The sequence below is a fragment of the Nakaseomyces bracarensis genome (assembly GCF_045282275.1).
Source record: "Nakaseomyces bracarensis strain CBM3 chromosome Unknown Scaff13_0, whole genome shotgun sequence".
NCBI classification, from domain to species: Eukaryota; Fungi; Ascomycota; class Saccharomycetes; order Saccharomycetales; family Saccharomycetaceae; genus Nakaseomyces; species Nakaseomyces bracarensis.
Genome location: NW_027263959.1, coordinates 1446523 through 1463090, shown reverse-complemented (window position 1 = coordinate 1463090; position 16568 = coordinate 1446523). Strand labels below are relative to the sequence as shown.

The window sequence follows — 16568 nt, the reverse complement described above, 5'->3', positions numbered from 1 at the left end:
TTATACTTAAAAACATAATTGTATATATCTAGCTTTATAAGAACTTATTTGGGAATGAATATTACTTAAGATTGCTTAGTACATAATCTATAACAAAGATAATACTATTTCTTTTTAGAATCTCTAATTAATGACGCAAAACCAGTAGACTTCTTTTTCTTTTTAAGCACAGAGTTGGCTGACTTGGCGCTAATGAAAGAACTACTACTGCTCTTTTTAGATTGTTTTATCGACCTTCCAGAATTTGATGAGGAATCAGAATCGGAATCGGAATTGGAATCAGAATCGGAATCGGAATCTGTATCAGAATCAGAATCAGAATCAGATTCCGAACTTGTCTCTGAATCTGTGCCTGAGCTTGAACTAGAGTCGGAGCTTGAACTCGACTCTGTTTGGTCCGATGTTGATACATTTTGTTGTCCTTTAGTTGAAAGAGTTTTTTTGTTCCCTAGTTTACTTGCGACATTGGTTTTATTAATGCTTTCGCGTTGTTCAGTGATTCTTTCTATCTTGTCAGTAATATGTGTGTTGTGCAAATTATTCCTCAAACTACTTTTACTTGTGTTGTGAGGATTTGTTTCAACAAATTTTCTTCCTAACGTGGTATCTCTTACATCGGGAATACCTCTAGAAACCAGGTCAGATAAAGAACTTAGGGAAGGTCTCACTTTTTGAGGTAGGCCTTTCAGAATTCCTTGGGCTTTGACAGGTGGATTATCACTCTTTGGAGCTACAGCATTGTCTTTCTTAGGTGAGGTTTGGACGATATTAGTATTAGCTACATTTGTTGCATTCGACACATTGTGATTATTTTTAATCATCACCGGCTCTTTAGGCATATCAACCACAAGTCTCCTCGATTTTTTAAAGTTCTCGTTGTTACCATCATCATCAGATGATGAAGAAGAGGATTCAGATTCAGAAGATGATACTGACGAACCTTCACTAGAGCTCTCCTCTGATGTGGTATCTTGAGCATTAGAGGAGGTTTGACGGTTGAAAGCAGGTAATGGTTTTAATTCAAAAGCAGGTCCCTTGTCATTGATTTTAAATGTGTTTCCAGAATTGCTTATGACATTATTCTTTTTCACCTCTCTATCCGATCTCAGTCTATTTTCACTACTTTTGAGTTCCTTCTGTTGAACTGATATCGACTGCTCTTTGTTGTTGGTTTGAACGGGTCTTGACAGTTTGCCAACTTTCTGTTGTAGAGGGCTTAATGGTTTTCTGTCGTTCTTTTTAATCGACCTCAGTTGCTCTTCATCCTTCTTTAGAATTGACCTTGAAATCTCTATGTCGCCCATTTGGACGGGTCTTGGCTGCTTGTTATCATTCTGTTGGACAGGTCTCGACTGTTTATCCTCCTTCTTTTGGACAGTTCTAGGTAGTTCTCTGTCATTCGTTTGAATGGACTTTAGCTGCTTGTTTTCATTCTGTTGGACAGGTCTCGACTGTTTATCCTCCTTCTTTTCGACAGGTCTTGCTTGTTCTCTATCGCTGTCGTTCGTCTGAACAGGTCTTGACTGATCGTTATCATTCTGTTGGACAGGTCTCGACTGTTTATCCTCCTTCTTTTGGACAGTTCTAGGTAGTTCTCTGTCATTCGTTTGAATGGACTTTAGCTGCTTGTTTTCATTCTGTTGGACAGGTCTCGACTGTTTATCCTCCTTCTTTTCGACAGGTCTTGCTTGTTCTCTATCGCTGTCGTTCGTCTGAACAGGTCTTGACTGATCGTTATCATTCTGTTGGACAGGTCTCGACTGTTTATCCTCCTTCTTTTGGACAGTTCTAGGTAGTTCTCTGTCATTCGTTTGAATGGACTTTAGCTGCTTGTTTTCATTCTGTTGGACAGGTCTCGACTGTTTATCCTCCTTCTTTTCGACAGGTCTTGCTTGTTCTCTATCGCTGTCGTTCGTCTGAACAGGTCTTGACTGATCGTTATCATTCTGTTGGACAGGTCTCGACTGTTTATCCTCCTTCTTTTGGACAGTTCTAGGTAGTTCTCTGTCATTCGTTTGAATGGACTTTAGCTGCTTGTTTTCATTCTGTTGGACAGGTCTCGACTGTTTATCCTCCTTCTTTTCGACAGGTCTTGCTTGTTCTCTATCGCTGTCGTTCGTCTGAACAGGTCTCGACTGTTTATCCTCCTTCTGTTGCACTGATTTCAATTGTTCGTCCTTCTGTTGATCAGACTTCAACTGTTTATCCTCCTTCTGTTGCAGTGATTTCAATTGTTCGTCCTTCTGTTGAACAGACTTCAACTGTTCATCCTTCTTTTGGACAGGTCTGGACTGCTCATTATTCTTCTTTTGAACTGAGCTCGATATCTCTCTGTCGTCCTTTGGAACGAGTATTGGTTGTCTAGTATTATTCTTTTGAACTGATCTGGGCTGTTGGTTAAAGCTTAATCTATTATAATCCAGATGGTCAATTATTTCTTGCGGTTTGAAGTTCTGGCTTTCATTTCCTGTAGATGGAATTCTAACATTACCAATAGGCTGCTGTAATTGTTCTCTCATCAGGCTCGAGTTAAACCCCGATGGTTTGTTATGAATATTAACTGGAGTATTAGACTTTGCAACTATATGTTTTATAAATTCTTTCGAAATGATTTCAGTTCTTATGTTTCCAGCATTTTTTAGTATGTCAGCACTCATATTAAATTTTGCAAGTTGCTCCGAGGTTGCGGCCTTGGAAGTATTAGCATCTGGTTTCGAATTAAGCGCTAGATCACTAATTGTTGAACTAGGAACTTCATATTTCTTATTTTCTTTCACCATTTTTTGAGGCGCCACTTTAGGAATTCCAGGAGCTTTCACGGTTTTAGAACCAGTATTCTTTATTTTTACGGTGTCCACAATAGGAGTACTAACATTATCTGTATCTTTGAATTTTTCTAGTTCATCTATAGTGGATTCTTGTTTTAACTTATCCTTCCTAGCAATTGATGAATTGAGTTCAGCTTTAGTACTTTTAGGTGGTAAAACTTTTGCTATAACCTCGCTTATTGGTGTGGGTTTTTCTGTTAAAATATTTGATTTTACCTGTTTATCTAATTTTGGATGTAGCCCATTATATGCTTTAGCAACTGATTTTTGTTGAATGTTATCTCTTCCCATTCTAATTATATTGTCTATTTTTTCTTTTAATATATCGGCTGGATTTTTATCGTCAACATTTGCTGAACTATAGGATGTATCAGGAGCGCCCTTGTTTATTTCATCTATAGGACCATCGGTCTTACTACCAGCTCCTATTATTTGTTGAGCCACTAGTTTCTCTGTATCTTTCAAATTAAAGTTCTTTATTTTATCATCTCCATTTCTTTGTTTTTCTTTGTTAATTCTGTTCATTAGTTCTTTAAAATCTGCTAAAGATTTTGCAATTTCTGCAGGAGTTGGTCCTGTTACATTTTTAGCAGTATTAAGTTTATTATCTTTAGCTCCGGTTAAATTCATAGCAGCGGTTAAAGTTTGTACAGTTCGTAATATTTTATCTGGTATTTGCGCAGGTTTTTCATCTATCGCTCTTTTTGAATTTGTAGTTACATTTTCCGATGCATGTTTTAAAAAGTTTTCTAGTTTATTATTTTTGGAGTAGATGTTATCGTTAATTTTCAATGTTTTGCCAACATTATCTTTAGATTCAGTTACGTTTTTTGTAGGAATCTCGATGGTTTCTTCAGTTGATTCGGTAGGATCGCTTTGACTATGCAATTTTTTTGAGGATTCAGAGCTTTGAGAAGATAGTTTTTCAGGCTTCTTTGTTTGTGGTTTAATTCCATTATCAGAGTCATGCGTTGCTTCTTCCTTAGCTGGCTTTAATTCAACTACAGTTTCTTTTAATGGATGTAGCTCTGGATCAAGGCCTTTACTTCTTGTATTTCTAGGCGGTCTTGGGGGTGGAGATTCAGGTTCTCTTATAGGTTCTATGTCATCTTCACTAAAAATTTCAGATAATGAATCTGAGGAATAATCTGAGGAATAATCTGAGTGCTCAACATTAAATCTTTCAGAGTTGGTTTCATTTTCATAAATTATTTTGGGCAAGGAATTGTGTTTAGGGTGAAGAGTCGAAGCTGCATGAACTACTTTTCTCAGTTTCTTGGGAGGAAAATCTGGGTACAATTTCAGAAGATCATTTTTGATCGATTCTGGAACGCTATTTTTATCACCTTCCATTACTTTTAGAAGTTCATCCCTCTGAAATATTTTTTTTGTTATTTTTTTGCTTCTAGTTAGATGTTTGCGAGGAACATGACGCACCGTGGAGTTTGCAGCATCTTCCTCTTCAGAACTGGATTCTTCCCTGCTAGCATCATCTGAATGTACATAATCTGTTGTGCTTTCATCATCACTAGTTGAGGACTCTTCATCTGATGAACTCTCGTTGTTCATTGGTACCTCTACGCGGGAGGGTTTGCCATTTTCAAGATTCGTTGAACTCATTTGCTCGTCAGAAGCGGAAGAACGTTTGTTTTCTGCAATAGTAAATTCCTCACTTTTAGGAATATTACTAATGTTAGATATACCTCTCTGTGATCTCCCACGCCTTCTATCATGTTCGGAAGTTTTTGATAGAGCAGGTAATTCAGCAAGATGTACATCATCCTTTAATTGATTACTTCTTAGTGGAGAACCATTATTATCGGCTATAGATGTCTGACGCTGTAATTGATTTCTGTTTATATTGTCTGGTGCAGTATTACTGGAACTGGTGCTATCGTCAGAGTAATACTGCTCTTTTTCTATGTAAGGTTTTTTCATTGGTATTTTGTCAGGTTTTGGCGGTAGAATGTTAGATGGACTTGAAGGACCTTCTAGTAATTCTTTTTCCATTTCTGCAATTTTTGGTTCTGGGATTTGAAGCATACCTGAAATAATTCTAGAAGGTTGTTGAGGTTCCTTCAGGCTATTATTAGAAAATGTTAAGACAGACTCATTTCCCAACTGCTCAGAAATAACTCTTTGACCAGTAAGTGTCACTCTATTAGGTGTCATTGTTGAAACTAGCGGAGTAACTGAAAGGAGTCTTTGTTGTCTTGTTTTATCTGGATCAACAGTAGCTGACCTGGAAACTGTATCTTCTTCTATCAGTCCAGATTTTATCCTTTTATCATTGTAATCAATACCAGAGCTTATTCTAATAGGAGGAGATTTAGGTTGACTAGGAGGAGGTAAGAAAGATCTATCAGCGACATCTTCGTCATCAGAGTTTTGAGGTTCAAATGCACTAGATGGAGGATATAGTTGCCTTGCCAAAGGTGTTGAGATTCTTGCATTAACCTGAGGTTTAACGATAGAAGTCGATGGTTGTCTTTTCTTGGCAACAGTAATTGATCCTGAAAACGAAGGTTGTTGTTGCGGAATATTCAGAGTGTCATACTTCTGATTCGGATCAGAGTTATTTAACTTTCTTCTCTTGATTGATCTATATGAAGATACGGGTGCGCTTTCCGTGATATTTATCTCCTCATTTAGAATGACTCTGACTGTATTATCAACATTAAAAACGTCTTTTACCACAAATTCTGGGTCCAGGTCACAGCAATTACTATCCTGTAGACTTACGATGTCTATTTCATCTTCTAATGATGGATACATTTTTTCACATTTCTCAATTATCTCATTTGACAGTTCTAGTAGAGTGTTGGATGATTTTGTAAAATGTAGAAATTTTTTCAGTTTAGATTGAGTATAATGGTTTGGAAATCCTAAAACGCTGTTATTTCTAGTTAGTCCAGGATAGAAAGAGTTTTCCATCTGCTGCGAAGCATTCATAGTCCCGTTCACTTTAGTGGAAAACAATTGCGATTGATCTGCTATAGAATTGTTGGCTATACCGTTGGCATAATTCATAGATACATTGGAGATCTGTGCACTGGGAGGCACAAGGACTATTTGCAATTTGTACATGGTCCAATTATTTTATTTAATATTCTAATTTAACCTTAGTCTTTAAAACCTTCCCTCTTAAAGTTAATTATGTCCTTTTCTTCTGTTTATCAATTTCTAGTACAATTAAAAAGGCTCAAGAATTTCTTTCTTATCTCGACAAACAGATTCTAATGGATAATATTTTAGATATGAAAAAGATCCTTTATCTCAAAGCGTTTAATTCTTTACAATTTTAAAAGCTTTTCTATACTATATGTATTGTGAGAAAATATAGTTTCTATCTTCTAATGATCTCTATAATTCAGTTCCTAGTCCTATAGTTAAGAGTTAGAAAAATATATGGATAAAGGGTAATTTAACTCTAGATCAAAGTATAAATATCGAAAGGCTTAAAATATTTTGTTCTTGAGTAAAAAACAGCCTTTTACCTTTATTGGGGGGATACAATTATGTGCTTTAACCCTTTGGAATGGTTCTTTCTAGCTGCTTGTAAAAAGATTTGTACGTTTAAACTAAACTTGACTTGCAATACCAGTGCCTAAGTAAAAGAATCACTGCAAATCAAGAATTTTTTTTTTTCACTTGTATTAAATTTTATATTAATTTTTTTTATTTTTTTAAATTATCGACTCAATGTGGAAAGGAAAAAAACAAATGAAAAAAATTGAAAAGCGATGAGGTAGTAATAAACGATAAATTATGATCCTGACATCAACAATAGTACAAAGAGATATATACTCAATAAAATTATGATCATAACTATATTTTATTAATATCTAATACCTTTTTTTTCTTTTACAACCATATGTTTAAGTTAATTTATTACTTATGATTCCAAGAACACATTTATTTTTATGTTTCTTATGGTAAGGAATATGTAACTTTACTTCCGTAATTCTAATGTAATAGTATGGGCACATGTATTGTTTATTACTTAATCAACCCATATTTGTGTAGGAATTTATGAAGCTGAAAAACAGCATTTTTTATCAATTTCAAAGATAAAGAAAGGTACGACGGATAAAAATATGTATAAAAAATTGGACGAGTCCGGAATCGAACCGAAGACCTCTCCCATGCTAAGGGAGCGCGCTACCAACTACGCCACACGCCCATTGTTTTCTCATGACTCGTTTATATTCACTTTTGGTATCTTGATTATTTACATATCGATAATATTTTTTCAAACCAGTATATTTAGTGATTTTTTTTTTTCAAAATGATTATTGGAATATATCTTCAATAGATAAATAATATCTTTTACTTATCAATTCTATTTTACGATTCTTTAGCATGTTGTTATTATATATTATGATAGCTTTAAAAGTGCTAAATGAATAAGTATGTTTTTAATTACAGGACTTATTTTATTTTCTCTTCCGATTTTTATTAAACATTTAACTTCTGTTCAATGTAATCAATTGATGGAACTGTAGAGGTATTTCCAAGAGCAACAATTGATACTGGTTTATCTTTCAATCTGTAATTTGCCCACATGATAATATCATCTTTTGTAATGTTATCAACTTTTTCGAAAACTTCTTCTGGCGAAAGTCTCTTGCCTGTTGTAACAATTTGTCTACCCATATCTTCCACAATAGCGGTGGTATCATCTAGAGAGAGAAGAAGTGCCGCTTTCAGTTGGGCCTTTGCTCGGTTTACTTCATCATCCGTGATATTCCCAGATTTAATTCTGCGCCATTCCTTAAGAACCTCATCAATAAATGTCTTTATATTATGTTCCTGAGAGTCAGTTACAATGTACATACCCCATAGACCAGTATCAGCATAAGATGTCGAGAAAGACATGTATGAATTAGCAAGTGTGTTATTTCCCTTGTTCACTGCGACTGCTAATGGCGAAGGGGCATTGGTTCCTGTACCAACAGCTCTATCCCAATTACCCACTATAGCCTGTGTAGCCAATGCAATGAAATAGTCTGGAGCAGACCATGATACACCCTCTAAAGCAAGGGCAATGTGTGTAGTAGGTAAGGTATTTTCGGGAATTAAACGTTGTCCTCTGTAGAAAACCGGTAGGGGCCCACGTGGAGAGCCTAGTGGCATCGGAGCATCTGATTTAGGGATGTGACCAAGATATTGTTGAGCATATTCCACAAGTTTGTCGTGATCCACTGCACCTGCACCAGCTAAAACCATCCTGTCTCCTTTATAGTTTTTGGTGATATATTCCTTTAAGTCTTTCCTAGTGATAGACTTTATATTCTTAATAGGCCCCAATATCGTCCTTCCCAGTGGTTGTTCTTTGTATGCTATTTCATGAAGATGGTCAAATACTACTTCATCATACATTTTATCAACTTCTTCGCTTTCTCTTATAATAACATCTCTTTCTCTTTCGATGGCTTTAGGGTCAAGGACAGATCTCGTTAGGATATCACTCAGTATATCAACTGCACGAGGTACATCACCTTCCAGAGACTTAGCATAGTAAACAGTATTTTCTCTTGAAGTATATGCGTTTAAATGTGATCCAATATTTTCGATTTCAAGTTCAATACCAGTTTGTGTCCTATTTTGCGTACCTTTGAAAGCAAGATGCTCCAAAAAATGTGCAGTACCATTGTTCTTATGATTTTCAGCCCTAGACCCAGCATCGACGAAAATACCCACAGTAGCAGTGGATTTATTAGGAATATACTCACTAGCTACAGTTAATCCATTAGGTAGTATTGAGGTTCTTGTTTGTGGCAAAGCATTTAAGCGAAGCCTACTTTGGCTGAAATACCTTGTAGGTTTTATATTTTTTATTATCTGACGCAACATCTATATTTCTATTAATGTAATTAGACCGATTTCACTAAAATTAATATGTATTATGACGTCTTTTATTGAGAAGGAAATTTGAATCAAATAAAAGTAAAAGAAATATTATTTCGTTAACCGAGTTGAGACGGCACAGACTCAATATCACTTCTTTATATATATTTATAACCGATATACATATACTGTGACACCCATCTCTAACTTTGATACGATTTCTGACTAAGAATTGCTCTTCAGATATAGAAAGTTTCTAGAACCGGGACAGGATTACTAAAATATATACTTTAAAACGAGATCACGTGGTATTTACATAACCTGATGTTATAGCCTGTATTACACAACTGTATTGGTTATATTTACTAAAGTAGGCTTTCTAACAAGTTCATTTTCAATATCAGGTAGAAATCTTCCATCAATGGTTGTAATTGTTTCCCATATGGCCTGATCCTGTGGCTGAATGGGTATTATGTGACCTTTGACAGTGCGACCGACTTTGGTCTCTATATATGCAGAATGTAAAGCAATATGATCTCGGCCTAATGTGGCTCTGCTTCCATATTTTTGGTCATATAAAATGGGACTATGCAATAAACTCGATAAATGTTTTCTAATCTGGTGTTTCTTACCGGTTACAAGGTCGATTATGAAACAATTATTCTTGACTTGTCTATATTGTGTTATCATACCATCTGACTTGAGGATTCCAGTGCTTGGTATCCTTACTGATGGAGCATTATCAGTCAGTGCAACATAGCGTCGTATTAATCCGAAACCTTTGTTGCCTCCTAGTTTTAGGTTTCTACTAAACATTGTAGCAGCGTTTTTCGTCTTAGCCACAAGCATGCCACCGGTAACACATGAATCTAATCGATGAACACTTCTCCATTGTTCTGTATCTTTAATGGGTTTGTAATGTTTTATCAAATCATCCAATACTATAGGTCTGAGATCGCTACTAATTCCTGGTTGAGATAAAAACCCAGGAGGTTTGTGAATAATTAGATAATGTATATTCTCATACAATACAGATACATGTCTGTTAATCATTTTCCTAGTACTGCACCTTTAAATGTTTGGTCTGTACTCATTGGATTATTATGCAATTCATTCTTTCTAACATCTTCATCTGGAAATCTACAACTATGTTGAACTTACAAAACTTTGAAATTAAAGTTCACTTTAAAAAATCAAGATATTAAATTAATGAATATTTTAATAGTAAAAAATGAAGGAGGAGGGGAGTTGAGATTTAAAAGATCAATTAAGTGCCTTCATCGGTATATAGTTCATTATGTATACTGTTTTAAACTAAATTTCATGTTACTCATAAAGGTATCATGGTTGAAATCTTCTCTGTTAGCAATGTATGTTTGAATAATGCTTCTGTTGACATGTGCCAGGTGTCCTTCTTTAGTTAGAGAATCCAATAAATCTGGTTGTATGGTAAACAAGTTAGCTAGTTCTCTCAAAGAAGCAAATTTATCGGATAAAGTTTGGATGCCCCAGTCATCAATGGCAGTCTGAAAACCAATGATGTCTTTAGTGACAATGATACCACCAGCAGAATTAACTTGAAATTTACCGTAATGATCGATTAACAGGCGATAAAGATCATCACCTACTGAAGTTAAAAAGGTAACCAAGTTTTGTGATTTTAAATAATCACTTACTTGTGAGTGAGTATTATTTAGCAGGTTTACAATTTCAATAGCAGGTTGGGTATCTTGGTCTAACATATCCAATGATTTTGGTAGGAAATCTTTTTTCTTTTGCTTCGAAAGAGAATGTGAGAACTTAGTCGAAAATACTTGGAAGATTTCCTCTATAATAATATTTATCATGGTTTCACAGTTTTTAACCTGAGAGTTGGTTGCCATGATAACTTTCTTTTTCACATCAGGATAATTACTTAGTAATGGTAAGCATACAGCTTTGATCAGAGTAGATAAGAGACTTAAGATTTCAGTGCTGATAGAAACATATCGCAATGCCGTTAAGTCAATAATTTCAGTCTTGGTAATATCTATTCTTGTAATTGTAGCATAAGCAACTTCTAGTGAATTCTTAACATAAGAACCTATAATCCCCATAGAGGCCAATTCCAGTATTTCAGACAAGCATGAAGTTGCCTTGTTGGGTACTAGTTCCATGACACGAGCGATAGATTCGACAATACATTTAATCATTGAGTCAACCGTTTCTAAATTAAAACCATCATCAAGGGGAAGAGTACCATCCTCTCTGTTGCCACCATTATGTGAACCCTCGGTTTCTTTGGTTGAATTAGAACGAGCCACCGGTAAACGATCTCTATCTAACCTTGATTTAATAAAAGTGTTAAACTGGGAGAGCTTACTATTTGAGTTATTAGTACTCGATAACTCGTTGATTCTTGCTTCAGGAATGTCATTTGAAATAGATTTGTATTTGTTTGTCAGTTGTTTCTGTCTGATTTCTTTCTCGTATGTAGTATTGAAAGTTGAGGTCATTTCTATCAATATTATCTCCAAACTTCTCTTTTCGATATCAAAGTATTTCGATCTATCATAGATATACCTTGAGAAGAAATCTGAATAGCACTGTTCTAAGGTAGATTGTAAGCTCGCTTCATTCTCAACTTCTAAGAGCTCAAAATATTCGGATAGATCCTTTACAAATTTCCCAAGCATAGTGTAAAGAGCATGGAGAGTTCTCACATATGCTAAATGAGAAACGGATAGAGCTGTATTTAGGAAGAACTCAAACTTGGGCTCAATTTTTTGGGCAAATACACGCTGAATAAACAACTGAATGACATAGGCTGCACTATCCTCGAACACCCTTTTCACGATCTTAGATTCGTTTTTTACAACTTCTTCGATTTCATCAATCATATTTACTAGACCCTGTGAATATATGACACCATGATAGTTAGGGTCCATTAAGCTGTTCTTAGTTTCATCATTTAAGAACGGTGTATCCATAGAGTTGGACTCAATAACCTCCCCTGAATCTATAAAAAAGTTGTGCTGGTTGATAAAACTTTGGATCACATTTATACCACCGTTGTAATGGTTTAAAATCAAAGCAATCTCGTTCAATTGGTTAAAGTTGTTATCCTTATAAGCGTTATTAAATTCCGTTAGCATTTGGTTCTCCATATCTTCTGAATACTTCTCAATGATCTCTGTAGTCTTTTTCGTTGACTCAATGGAGTTTGTCTCCACTTTTTTTGACAGTATTAGTAAATTCTTCATCAATATGGCAGCATTGAGTCTGTTTATCAGCTTCTTCGAATTTTTTAAATTATCAAGGTATTGTGATTTCCCTTCTTTCCAGAAATAATTATACTGAATTATAAGTTCAATAGATTTAATGTAGTTCTTCTTCTTCTTAATAGAGTTCTGTAGCTTTTCACTTAAGGGCGATATTAGTTGGTTGATCGAGGTCAATTTGTTATCCAGGTGGTTGTAGTTGTCAATCAGCTGCGTCAGGTCTGAGGATAAATTAAGAATATTATGCGAGTACTGGAGCTCCTTCGTGGCAACAGACTCGGCAACTGCCATCTTTTCATTATTCATCTGACCTTGCAAGTTTGTTAACTCCTTTAACGTCGACTCAAACGTTCTAATGTACGGTTTAGGGTCCAGCTTCTTATTCCAAGAAGACGACACAACATCATCCTTATCTTTACTCAGCTCCTGTACAAACTCATCAACAGTTAAACCCCCAAGGAAATTATTCGTATCCAATATCAGTTTCTTCCATTTCGGATCCAATTCATATAGAGAATTCATATTATTTTCTTGTTATTTTTTGTTACGTTATATATAACCACCCCTCAGTATTTTTATATATATAAATCCTTATGATTAAATCCCATGTTATACTAGTCTACCTGCGAAGGCTCCCCTGTTATTATATATCACAAATCGTCAAGAAGTGATAATAGAAAAAAAAACGACGATTAACCATTCCACTATTAATCGTTATATGTTATAGTCATGTGATACTAAAATTATATTATTGTGTCAAACTAACATTCCTCCAACAAACTTCCACTCAGTAATATTTAACAGAACAAAACTCAATTATACTTACAAATAGTAAAAATGATACTCAAAGAAAATAGCTAGATATATATATATATATATATATATATATTATAAAAGAAAACAATGCATGTACTGCGTTTAATCAGAGGAATACTTCTAGAGCTGTCAATGGCCTTCAATATCATATGTTGTGGATACGATATCTCTCAGTTGAACTAGATATGTACTCAAACATTAATACAGGTACAGAGGTTATAATTCATACTATAGAACCACAAGATCAATATCGTTATGTACTAAACACCGGTCACATGAAACGTGAAAATATAACATTGTACGGAACACGTTAAAATACGAGATTTTTTTGGTGGGGTCTATTCAACGGAGCAATAGCGAGGAAATTGGCGAAACAATAATATGGCCATGGTACTCGCGTTGGTTATTTTTAATTATACAGACCCTATATTCAATGTAATATTTATTATAGTTTCTGATTTCTGAGAATTGAGTACACAGATTGATTATACTATCAAGAGACAGAGAAGAAAAGAAGGGGTAAAGTAATCAGAGAAAAAAGTATATATATATAAATACCAACACAAAAATGAAGATTGCTGTTCTATTTATGATGGTTGTTGCCCTTGTGCAAGGTCATAATGTATTATTGCCTCCACATGGCCGTAGGTGTTTTACAGAGAAGCTAGGGGAAGGTGATGAGTTGTCTATTACTTTCCAATTTGGTGACAGAGATCCAGAGTCTAGTCACCAATTGACTGGTGACTTCCAGATGTTCAATAAGGGCAACCAGCTTGTGAAGTCCCTGAGAGATGTTTCACACGGTGAGATTGTCTTCACCGCACCAGATGCTGGCAGATATGAGTACTGTTTCTCGAATGAGAACTCTAACATCAAGACCAAGGATGTCACTTTCAACATGCATGGTGTTGTCTACGTCGATATTGATGATCCACACTCCAACACTCTGGACAGTGCTGTCAGAAAACTGGGCAAGCTAACCAACGAGGTTAAGGACGAACAAAGCTACATCGTTATCAGAGAGAGAACCCACAGAAACACAGCTGAGTCCACTAACGATCGTGTCAAGTGGTGGTCTGTTTTCCAATTGGGTGTCGTTGTTGCTAACTCCTTGTTCCAGATATACTACCTAAAGAGATTCTTTGAAGTCACCTCTTTTGTCTAATCACATAAAGTAAATTTTTGTATACGATATAATTTAACTTTACCTAACATCTTCTACTTTTTTTATTTTTTTTATCAACTTTGACCTCAATAATATAAATAGTATTTTAGCTACTGTAAACAAAGTAGAGATAAATGAAACAGAATGCATATGAAAAGTAAGTCTGAAATACTAATTGCTACTAGCTGATAGTTAAAAATGTGCTTTCTTTCTTTTTTTATATAAGAAAAAAGAAACGCTAAAAAAATTAAAGCTGCCATTTCCTAGAATCGAACCAGGGTTTCATCGGCCACAACGATGTGTACTAACCACTATACTAAAATGGCATATTAATAATGATGTATACCTGAAATACTTATATCTTTACTAGTTGCTAATAAAATATATATATATATATATAATGCTGCTTTCTGACTATAGGACTACTTATCTTCGGTAATTAACATGAAGAATATAAAGTACGTTCAAGCCTTTTCCATAGAATTGTTATAGCCCACAAACATCTAACTTCTATTACATCCTCTCGTGCCAAATGAAAGAAGCAAAAAAAGGGGTGGTATGCAAATTAATCGGAGTTCATTTTCTTACAGAAAGAGCATTGAACTAAGATGTGATTGAGAGTAGCATTATTGGATTGCTGTTGGTTTGTACAAGTTGTTAGATTCCAATCGAGTGGCTTATTTCATTAAGAAGCCCTCTCTTCTCATATATCTGTTTTATTAAATTTTCTGTTGAGTAATAACTGACTAAACCTTAAAAAAGAAAAATAACTGGAAAATTAAAATAAGAAAAAAAATTCATTAAATTCTTAAGAAAAATTAAATATAAACATATAATATAATATTAAGGGAAAAAGTACGTATATTCTTTATTTCGGTAATAAAAGTTATAATCACGATTATTTTTGAACTATAACGCTGACCAGAATCAAGAGCAATAATGACTTCTCCATTTAAGGATGCCTTTGATAAGGCTCTATCCTATCTCTTAAACCCGAGAACAAGTGTGAACTTAACTGTTAATGATGAATTGGATGAAGTTTTCAATAAAGTTAACGGTGTGATTGCTTCTAAGCAATCTGACATTACCAGGGTGTTTGACAGATGGACTGATAAGACTACTTATTCTCTTACAAAGTTGATTTCTCAATACCCGACAATCTATGTCTCTGTATGGATGCTATCTGTGGCGATGGTTGTAATAATATTGGGTTCCTTCACCTCTATCAAATCGATTCCTCATACAGCATTACCTCCAACAAAATATGACCCATTGTTCGACCCTGCTGATTTTGATTTAGATTCTGAAAGCATTATTATTCGTAAAAATGAGAAGGATGCCAAGAAAAAGAAAGATGGGCAGAGACTGGCCAACTATAATAAAGTCGATGTAAAGCACGCTGTATTATTACCATTGTCTTGTGGTACGGTTCTTTTGATGCTATATTTCTTTATTACTAGACTAAAACTAAAATGGCTATCGATAATTGAGAAAATACTAAACTATCAGTCAACCTTTTCCCATGTTTTTGCTGGCTGTTTTGTTATAAGTTATTTGTTGCAAAGTGTGGTTAGAAACTTCTGTTATATCTTCTCTATCAATCCATTGAAAATTATTCCAAGATACCGTATAACTCTGTCTGATGATAATAAGGACATTAACCAGGTAGGTTTTATTGCTAACTTGGGTTACAGAGACCACATCAAAGGTCAAATACAACATAAAGACAGAATTGCCAAAATTAAGGAAACCTCTTGGGAAACTCACCTCTACAGAAGAGAATTGAGAACCCCAAATGATATCAAGGCCGACAAGCAGATGCTAAATATATATATGTCAGACTCTATTGTGTTTGGTTTCGTGGTATCTACATTGGTGTCCGTGTTATACTACTTGTTTCCAAGAAATTGGATTCTAACCAATATTGTTAGTATTAATCTATCAATTTGGACCATTTCTCAATTGAACTTAAAGAATTTGAAATCTGGATTCTTCATATTCTTAGTTTTATTCTTTTATGACATATACTTCGTTTTCTACAGTGATGTTATGGTTACTGTTGCAACTCGCTTGGAATTACCATTTAAGCTCTCTTTACCTGTTAGTTACAATGTTTCTACAAGAAAATTTGAGTTCTCATTTCTTGGCCTTGGTGATATGATTATCCCTGGTATGTTTATTGCTATGTGTTATAAGTTTGACATTTGGAAATGGCACTTAAATAACCTAGATCGTGAATTCCATCTATTAAATTGGCGTTATATTGGTACTTATTTCATCACTTCATTATTTGCTTATATTGTTGCGATGATAACGTGTATGGTGGGACTTAACGCCTTCAACGTCGCACAGCCAGCCCTGTTATATATTGTTCCATCTTTGCTTCTTTCTGTAATGTTAGTTGCCTATATTAAGGGTGATCTAAAGGAACTATGGAGTTTACAATATGATGTTATTGAAATTGATGACGAGCAATTAGAAACGTCAGAAGATGATAAAAGAGTGCATGTAACTTATTCTGATTTATTAGATTCAGAAGTCTCTCAAGATGACGCAGATGATATCTCGGATGACTATGAACTATCATCTGATGATGCTGAGGATACGGACGAGGACTCAGGTGAAGAATCCTCAGAATAATTGCCAATA

General features: G+C 34.9%; 6 protein-coding genes across 6 annotated transcripts; 2 read left to right on the top strand and 4 right to left on the bottom strand.

Moving 5' to 3' along the window:
• Positions 1–104: 104 nt before the first annotated feature.
• On the bottom strand, positions 105–5915 carry NET1 (Net1p; the record flags this gene model as incomplete). The annotated part of the gene is made up of 1 exon (XM_071054844.1): positions 105–5915. The coding sequence occupies one exon, from the start codon at positions 5913–5915 to the stop codon at positions 105–107; it is 5811 nt and encodes a 1936-aa protein (XP_070909537.1).
• Positions 5916–7286: 1371 nt separating this feature from the next.
• Positions 7287–8684, bottom strand: MAS1 (mitochondrial processing peptidase; the record flags this gene model as incomplete). Its single annotated transcript, XM_071054843.1, has 1 exon — positions 7287–8684. The coding sequence occupies one exon, from the start codon at positions 8682–8684 to the stop codon at positions 7287–7289; it is 1398 nt and encodes a 465-aa protein (XP_070909536.1).
• A 333-nt stretch (positions 8685–9017) lies between these two features.
• PUS5 (pseudouridine synthase PUS5) lies at positions 9018–9731 on the bottom strand (the record flags this gene model as incomplete). The annotated part of the gene is made up of 1 exon (XM_071054842.1): positions 9018–9731. The coding sequence occupies one exon, from the start codon at positions 9729–9731 to the stop codon at positions 9018–9020; it is 714 nt and encodes a 237-aa protein (XP_070909535.1).
• A 242-nt stretch (positions 9732–9973) lies between these two features.
• On the bottom strand, positions 9974–12460 carry SEC10 (exocyst subunit SEC10; the record flags this gene model as incomplete). The annotated part of the gene is made up of 1 exon (XM_071054841.1): positions 9974–12460. The coding sequence occupies one exon, from the start codon at positions 12458–12460 to the stop codon at positions 9974–9976; it is 2487 nt and encodes an 828-aa protein (XP_070909534.1).
• Positions 12461–13322: 862 nt separating this feature from the next.
• EMP24 (Emp24p) lies at positions 13323–13919 on the top strand (the record flags this gene model as incomplete). The annotated part of the gene is made up of 1 exon (XM_071054840.1): positions 13323–13919. One exon carries the CDS (start codon positions 13323–13325, stop codon positions 13917–13919), a length of 597 nt encoding a protein of 198 aa, XP_070909533.1.
• Positions 13920–14858: 939 nt separating this feature from the next.
• On the top strand, positions 14859–16559 carry YPF1 (aspartic endopeptidase; the record flags this gene model as incomplete). Its single annotated transcript, XM_071054839.1, has 1 exon — positions 14859–16559. One exon carries the CDS (start codon positions 14859–14861, stop codon positions 16557–16559), a length of 1701 nt encoding a protein of 566 aa, XP_070909532.1.
• Positions 16560–16568: the final 9 nt, after the last annotated feature.